The sequence below is a fragment of the Bidens hawaiensis genome, unplaced genomic scaffold (genome assembly GCF_021521415.1).
Source record: "Bidens hawaiensis isolate Kalapana, Puna unplaced genomic scaffold, B.hawaiensis_p1.1 tig00071395_1, whole genome shotgun sequence".
Lineage (NCBI taxonomy): Eukaryota > Viridiplantae > Streptophyta > Magnoliopsida > Asterales > Asteraceae > Bidens > Bidens hawaiensis.
This window is the reverse complement of record NW_027502490.1, coordinates 11,811-20,613: the sequence shown is the minus strand read 5'-3', so window position 1 is coordinate 20,613 and position 8,803 is coordinate 11,811. Positions and strand designations below refer to the sequence as shown.

Here is an 8,803-nt window from a genome sequence, read left to right as displayed (position 1 = left end):
ACAAGAAATTTAAACTAATATTATAACCCCCTTAAATATCCATTAACACAAATAACATATTACTCGGGCTCAAGCTCGGGCCTCCAAACTCACCAACTTGTGAGTTGGCCTTTTATCCTAGATGCCAATTACCAACAGTACCGGCCTCATCGCTATCCGCTTCTGGTCTAAATTGATAATGATCACCTTCACCTTGTTAAAAAATCATTTAAGTGAGGCAGTGAACTTGCATATATATATATAAACACTCATTTGTATCTGTATTAATCATCACTGCCACCTAAGACGAGTATGAACTAAAGACTTTTTGAGTTTGTTCCAAGTGAAATATAATTAATTGTATACTCTGCAAGAGGTATGTAATATTCATAATTATCACTCAAACAAGTATTCTAAGAGCTAGTGTTGATAATCAAGCTAACAAACCTCACTTCCTCGCTAACATTTTTTTTGTTAAAGCAAGGTTTTCAAATATTATTATATGAAATATAATTCGTTTATTTTATGAAATGTAAGATACAACCAGCACTTTCTTATTTAACTAGCTAGGATGTTTACGCACCAACATTTTCTTGCGTTTGATTTTCTGTTAGTGTCTTGTTGATTTTCAAATTATATATATACACGAAGAATGAGTAATTCAAATCATGAATGTGCATGTAAATATGTGATATATATATTTTTAGGATTAAACAGTACAAATAGCTTTTAACGTGAAATCTTATCTAAGAAGCATTTAAGTAAATCATATGCTATCACTAATATAATTATTATTACACTAGAATTTGAACTAGATCATAAACATGACAATATTGCACGTTATCAAAATAAGAAAACCATATTTGTTTCCATATATTTTCAAGGTTTTTGTTCTTTAGTTGAAATTTAAACAACAAAAATATAATATCATTACACCAAAAAGACATGCTAAAACATCAACTTAATTAAGATGATTAAACATAGTTAATTAGTAACAAGGACGTGTCAGTTCTGCTCACTAAACTTCACATATTAATTTCACAGATTGTAGAAATATTGCATAATCAAGTTTACATCCATGTACCAGATATAGTCTTTGCTTTCCCCTAACTTCACCAGGAAAATGCCCGAAAACAAAAGAACGAGAAACTAAAATCGCAACATAACTAACATGCGAGAATTAACCTTCGATCGGTTCTTTCCTTTTCGGGCATTTCAAATTGACCAGTATTTGACTTCAAAATTCACCAAGTTCTTAGAATCCACCACCAAGTGCTGGAGTCCAGAATTCAGCACCATTTGTGGTCATGTTGGAAGTGTCAATATGATCCATACAAGCTACCGGAACCAAGCATAGCCCTCTACTCGCAAGATCCTTCGGCAATGCCTTCCCATCCTACATAAAAAAAAACATTAAACTTAGGGTGCGTTTGGTTCGTACAAAGTTAACAAGACATTAAGCTCCATTATTCTTTTCATGTAATGATGATCAACCAAAGACTTGGTTGAAAATTTATATTAATTAAGCAATAATTAACAACTTTTAATGATGCAATCCCGAGGTAATTAAGTAAACCTCTCAATATATTAATCATCAAATTAAAGTTGAGAATCATGTCTCCCACTTTGTGTTGAATAATCCTTTAAATAGGCTAATAAGTGATGGATCCAGTAAAGCATCACGAAACACATAGCTGCTTTCTTTTTCCTTTTCTTTATCCATTTAATATTAGGGATTAGAATAGCTAGGCTAGCTAATTTGTTGACACAAATCCAGAAATTCTAAACAAGCTCATCAAATTAAATCAACATGAATATAAAAACGAACCCGGACATGATAGCATATATTCGGGTCATGACCGTTTAGGCTGATTTTCACATGCTAATACTATAAAGTACAGATCTTTATAAGACAAATATGCTCGTATTATACCTAAAGGCCGGGTGTATAGCATGACATATAATACATTCTTTTAAAGCAAACTATAAAAATTAACGGGTGGAACCGTGAACATGTTAGATTAATTAACCAGGCTCGTTTAGTGCTCAAACGCATTGAGCACATGAGACTAAACTGAAATTAGCTTTGCTAATTTGGTTTAAGAAGGTGACATTGATTAATTTATTAGTAGTAATTAATATGAGATAATTTGAGTGCATTGGTATTTGAGAAAATGAAAGCATGGGCAACTTACAGCAGAATGTTGGTGTCTCGTGCCTCCTGAAACATTATTGGCCAAGTTCATGTACGGTGAGCTAAGTGCCTGCATGTTATTTTTCAGTTGAAGAATGTTGTAAAAAGTAACTACTTTTAAGTGCACGCTCATCTCTAAAATGGTGTCTGTAAAAACATAACCTACTGCTATGAATATTAATAATAATTTGTTAAAAGATAAAAACTATGTCACCTCAATTTGATCCTCAAGGAATCTGATATGAGCTGTGGCCTCTAACAACACAGAAGCTGTGTCAGTCTGCAAAAAGTCCCACCCATAACAATTATCTCTTTTTTCAGCTTTGAATCTTTAATACTTAGTTAACTGTTTATTAGTTAAATAATAGAGCATTTATGCTTGCATTTCATACATGGTCCTCAGTTTAGACTGTAGATAGTCTTTTTATAATTTTATGCTATCAAAATAAGAGGTCCTAAGCTTAATGGAACTAGAAATCTGTTCTAAACAAGATTTTATAGGTTATTTTATACTAACATATGATAAAAATATCCGGTTAACTCGTGGAAGAGTTTATGTACCTTCCCGAAAGGCGAAACAAGCTGGTGCAAAGCTGATATTCTGTCACCCAATTTTTCCTTCCTCACCTGGTTATATGTATAGCCATTGTTAGTGCTATTTGATTAATTAATCACCTCATGTAATCAAACAAACTTATAAAAATTTTTCATCTTTATATGCATATATAGATATACACAGTCTTGTGATCAAGTAACTCTTTCTTTATAGAAAAGCCTAGCCAGGCTCATGGACCACAGTCCCACACATCTAATTGTAGGTGAAGATTCAATTTGTAGTTACAAAAATATGCTACCTTGTGAGGTAAAAGTCATTATAACATATAGCCTTGAATAACAAAACTCTATCAATACATTAACACTATGAATAGCAGTTATATGTATTTTTAGAAACTATGAGAGAGAGAGAGAGAGAGAGAGAGAGAGAGAGAGAGAGATTTGTTACCTTTAGAGGGGTTTGGGTAATTGATGAGTGTTGAGGTCTAGCTCTTTTAGAAGTTCCACTTGTAAATGTGTCATTACACTCCTTAATTTCATGAAATAAGTAAATTCATCAATAGTTATCTTTCTATATTTGTAGTATACAACAAATCATGAAAGTAAAAACAAGTTGAATGTTGTACATACCATGGAAGAAGGGCGTGTCGAATTAGATGATTGAAACCTCGGCTTTTTCGATACACTGCTGGTAGATGTATCATCATACTTTGATATATATAGGACCACATAAGAAATTAATTAACAAAGAAATCAAACCCAAATGTTAAGAACTGACATATATATACTTTTTGTGTAGGTTATATATAAGTTAAGTAATCAATCAATTAATTACCTGAGATGAATATTGGTTAGCATGTTGGTTTCGGCTGTCGATTTTACTCGAGAAATCGAACATAGTGGTGGTGCTTAAGCTCATGGTAGAAGATGAACCAACAGATGGAAGTTGAGATGACCAAGAAGAACTACAAGCTTGTAGATCTTCCTCAGTATTATTGTTGCCATGATTATCATTTTTAATATTACTGTAGTTATAAAGTTGTCTGCTTTGTTGATTAGTATCCAAATATCCATACTTTACTTGATCACCAACATGTGCAGCTGATCTTAGGTTGTGTTGTTCTTGATCATTAGCTAATCCATTCCTGAAAACATGTCAGAGATCAATAATAATTAAAACTCCATATCAACACAGTTTTAAAAAAGAATATTTTTTTAATCATTGCATAGTTAGTTAGTAACTAATTTTTAAAAATATATGGTCGGGAGCATGCATGAATAATATTATGATGATGAAAAGGAGAATAATTTAAAGATGTGTTACATAAGTAGTTGGCTCCATGAGACTGGAAAATCTTGGTTTTCATGATGCTGATGATGGTCAGACAAAGCATTAGGGTTAGCAGGCACAAGTAGAGAAGATCCAAAGAGATATGGAGGATTCAAGATGGAAGATGAAGGTGGCAGCTGCAAAGGCAACGGTAACGGTAACTGTGGTGATGATAAGAAAGTAGCAGCAGCAGCTGCTGGGGTATAAGCTGGTGCCTGCTGAGAGGGTGGTGGTAATTGCAGCTTATTCCCATTCAAGCTCCACCAATAATTAGGGTTTTCTCCCATCATCTCCAACGCACTGATTCTCTTGGCTTTTTATGTCTGTTTTTTTCTCTTAAAAACTAGATGTTACAAACATAACAGATTAACCCCATGCCTTGTCTAAAGAAAACAAAAAAACAAAACTTCTTTAAGGCTTTCTTTTGCTTTAAAGAAAAAAACTTGACCCAATTACAAATTTTGTCCTTTAAAAAAAGCCAAATTACGGTTCATGTCCTTTCCTTGTAGGCGGTGTCCTTTAAACATTTTTTTCCTACACGTTACGTCCTTTACGCTAACTGGGTTAGAAAAACTCAGTTAAATACCCTCACGTGAGACGCATGTGAGGGCATTTTTGTCTTTTCGTATGTACCTGCAAATTTATAACACCTTCCCCCTCCTTTCTCTCTTCTTTCTCTCTCTATGCCACCACCATCACCATATCACAACCACTCCGGCCACCATACCCCCACCCACCCCGTTGCAGATTCCATTCCATTCCCACCGCCGCCGTCAACCACCCATCTACAACCACCACCACCACCACCACCTGGTCAACTCTCCATTAAACCTCCTGGTCGAAACCCGGCCACCACCACCACCGGATCCGGCCACCTCCAACCCATCCACAACCACCGGATCCGGCCACCTCCAACCCATCCACCACCACCGGATCTGGCCAACTCCAACCCATTTCGCCTCTACCTCCACCACCACCTAACCATTTCGCCTCTACCTCCACTATCACCAAATCATTAACCCTAGAAACCCTAGATCTCAAACCCACCAAATCACCCAATTTCTCTAACTCCGACGACAATCCAACACTGACCCACGAAACCCACACCCCCAGTTCCCACCACCACCTCCGCCGCCACCGTAAACCCACCGGATACCCTGTTGGATACCCATGAGCAGATCCGCCGCCGTAAACCCACCGTAAACCCGCCGCACCATCTTCTTATACAGAGACAGGTTCCTCTACAGCAAGTTAAGCCTGGACTCCCCCGTGATCTGTCGGGCCTCAGCAGTGACAATGACAAGATCAGATCTGACGATGTTGGAGTAGTCAACGAAGGCGGTGATGTTGGTACGAGGAAGGAAAGCGGCGACGTGTTGGAGGTCAAGCATCTCACCTCGGAGCTTGTCTGCGTTGACGTTAACGAGTGCGATCTGGTCGGTGATGTTGGGTTAGGATAGTCTGTGCTACAAGGGAGAAGAGTAGAGAGAGAGAGAAAGAAGACGAGAAGAGAGAGAGAGTATATATCTAATAATTACTATTTATTTTTTACAATAATATATTTGAACCACTTCGTTGAAAAGACCAGTATACCCTCACATGCGTCTCACGTGAGGGTATTTAACTGAGTTTTTCTAACCCAGTTAGCGTAAAGGACGTAACGTGTAGGAAAAAATGTTTAAAGGACACCGCCTGCAAGGAAACTAAAAAAAGAACACGAACCGTAATTTGGCTTTTTTTAAAGAACAAAATTTGTAATTCTGTCAAAAAAAACTTTTGTCATAAAATCTTTAATAATTTCCTTGTTTAATTAGCATCAAAATTAACAAGCCTGCCCTAGGGTTTTTGTTTTACTTTCAAGTCATCATTCATATCAGATTAGATGAGATTAAATTGGTCACTATACCCCACCCCTTAAATATATGTCTCTATCAACAAAGTAAATTTTGAAGCAGTGGGGTTGGAAGTTCTATATCTTTTCTTTTGTTTAATAATTTATTTGTTTTCTATAATAAAATACAATATTGTTCTTTAGCTTTTAGCTGTATTACAAAAAAAGTGGGGCACAAAAAAAGTTTTTGGTACAAAACAAATGCAGTTTGGTTGTTTCCTTGATTTGAGAGTGTTAAACTAAGTAGGAGGTTTTTCTTTTCTTTCAGTATATCATTATTAGGGTTAGGGTTAGGGTTAGCCTCATTGCACTATTAGTAGAATGTTGTGTGTTTCTTTCATAATTTACCGATCGAGCTAAGCACCGTTTTAGTCTATGTGATTAACTCAGATTTTTCTCTTTTAGTTCGAAAGTGTTTTTTTTTTTTTAGTCATTTAGTTTGGTTTTGTTCTCATTTACATTCAATCAATTAACCACAATGTCGTATAGTTTAAAATTCCAACATTTAACCTTTAGCGTACCATATAAAGTACTGAAAATTTTCTGGTCTAATCATCTATTTTAAGGCGTATTTGGGCTGATTTTGTTAGGCCGGATTTCACTAAAAAGCATATGGACATATTGGGCCAAGAATTAAACGATTTGGGCCGAGTTGGGCAGACTAAGACCGATTTTGACCAATACCAAATTGGGCAATTAGGACCAATTTAACCAACTATAACCGATTTTGACCCAGTAGGACCAATTTTGAACGATTAGCACCTAAAGCCTCCGATTAGCTAAAATCGATGCGCTTGAGGTCGAATTAAAGCCTAGGCACCTAGGCTAATTTTTGCAACACCACTTAACCCTATTAGTTCATGCTATTAACCATTCCCATGCACTAGTCACATGATGGATACTTTGGTAAATTGATATGACAAAAGTTGATGAACATATTAAATCAAATTAAACAGAATTACACAAATTGTCCTTTATGTTTGTATTAGATTTAATCGCTTGTCATTTATCTTCAATATTGACATGTTTAATTTGTACTTTACGTTTCCAAATGTTACATCATTTATCTTTTGGCCTTAACTTAATTAGTTTTTCTCATTAAGTCAGACCATGTGCATTGCACAATAAAGAAAATTAGTCATTTTGTCTATTGATAAGACACTTGTAGGCCTTAGCAAGGGTGCGAAACACCCGAAACGCACAGGTACAAGTGACAGGCGCACTTTGCACACTCGCATCACCGTGAGCCGCTTGAGATCCAACCCCATAATACTCAGTGACAAGGTTAAGTAACCAGGATACGTGTCACTACGTGGAAACCCCTAAATGATCTGAGTCATCGCGCTACGTGATGGCCGCCAGAAAGGGCCATCACAATATGCGATGGGTCCAAAACTTTGCCTATAAAAATGGGGCCGAGCATGTTGCAACAACATCCCAAAACACACCACAAAGGCACAAACACACAAATTTAACCTTGGTTTGCATGCTAATTAAGTTCCGATGATCCAACAAGCCTAGTTTCTTGAAGTACGTACGTGCAATGCAGCAGAAGTTCCAACATTGTTTTCCCTAGACTCCCGCAACTAGTAAAAATATTGTTTCCCTCTCAAAGCCTAGGAATTTCATCCATATATTCGTATCAAGGTAGGTTGCGCTTAAGTATTTTAGTATATCGGATTTGACCCTAGTCGGGGGTATAGTCATGTTTCTTTATAATTAAGAAACACAAAATTTTATATACAAAGGGTATAGTCAAATTGATGTTCTTTATGAAGGCGAAACATAAGATATACTTGGTAAATAAATGGAAAGACCAAAGATCTAAATGTTTTATATAAACAAATGATTTGATAAGGTTAAAGTTATGCAAACAGACTAAAGGTTTGAAGTTAGATCGTTGATCTAGTAATTTACAAAAGGTTGTTCTCATACTCAAGGTACGAGGTAACTCAAATCACAAATTAGTGAAAGCGTTGATCAAAACAAAGGTGAATACGCTCATATCTATAAAACTCTTTAATTAATCGATTCAATTACCCAGAAACCAAAGTTAAATAGGATAATATATCCCTAAAACTTTAGTATCTATTGGCATTTTGACTAGTCATATGTGTGTTTAGATCCTTACATATGTATACATACCCCAACACGCATGGTACAAGTTCCCGTCTCATTAAGCCAATCTATATGGTTGTGTGGGCTTCTAATGTGATATAACTGATACCCGGTTTAGAGGGCAGATTGTTTTGAGTATGAACTAAATGTTTTAAAGTCAGCATATTCACCAGCATGTGTTGCTGATGTATTTTAAAAACTGTTTTACATGTAATTGGGAATATGTGATTGGAGATGATGGATAGCCATTAGATCATCTGATAGCTCAAGTGATATATTTTAACAATGTAAAAAAGATGTATATTATCGTTACAACTTAACTCTTTTGTAACCACGTCAAGTACCTAATTCATGAAATTTTGAATATAATAATATTTAATCAAAGACTTTTGCTTTACAAACTTAAACTCTGATATATTTACGAAACATGTACCAATGTTAGTCACACGCCAAAGGTCCATGGAGCCGGGTATGACATCAATTAATAGGGTATTATCAACTGAGAGATTGTTCGATTGATATGGTATGCTCATACATAGTATGATCGATTGATAAGGTTTGATTGTTTGTGGTTTGCGATTGCTACTTATTTTTAATTGATAATATAGTTTATTTAACAAATAACCCGAATAAGAAATAATAATTTTTATTTAGAGTAAAGATTTGGTCTCTTTTATAAAATGCGAGATTCTGGTAAATTTATCTAACTATACTATTAAAGCAATAAGCTTTAAGT

The 8,803-nt window shown here is 35.5% G+C and overlaps 1 protein-coding gene across 1 annotated transcript; it reads right to left on the bottom strand.

The window, feature by feature from the left end:
* Nucleotides 1-994: 994 nt before the first annotated feature.
* LOC143605782 (uncharacterized) lies at nt 995-4,432 on the bottom strand. The gene is made up of 7 exons (XM_077081773.1): nt 4,053-4,432; nt 3,564-3,873; nt 3,359-3,436; nt 3,177-3,257; nt 2,735-2,800; nt 2,175-2,453; nt 995-1,375 (listed from the first exon to the last, which is right to left on the bottom strand). Exons 1-6 carry the CDS (start codon nt 4,346-4,348, stop codon nt 2,379-2,381), a joined length of 906 nt encoding a protein of 301 aa, XP_076937888.1. The 5' UTR covers nt 4,349-4,432; the 3' UTR covers nt 995-1,375; nt 2,175-2,378.
* Nucleotides 4,433-8,803: the final 4,371 nt, after the last annotated feature.

Bases quoted from the DNA above. Each gene is read 5' to 3' on its own strand.
- LOC143605782 (XM_077081773.1), bottom strand. From the start codon at position 4,348: ATGATGGGAGAAAACCCTAATTATTGGTGGAGCTTGAATGGGAATAAG. The intron at 3,258-3,358 runs GTATGTACAACA...CATGAAATTAAG, and splicing joins CGACACGCCCTTCTTCCATG to GAGTGTAATGACACATTTAC. The intron at 2,801-3,176 runs GTAACAAATCTC...ACATATAACCAG, and splicing joins TTACCCAAACCCCTCTAAAG to GTGAGGAAGGAAAAATTGGG.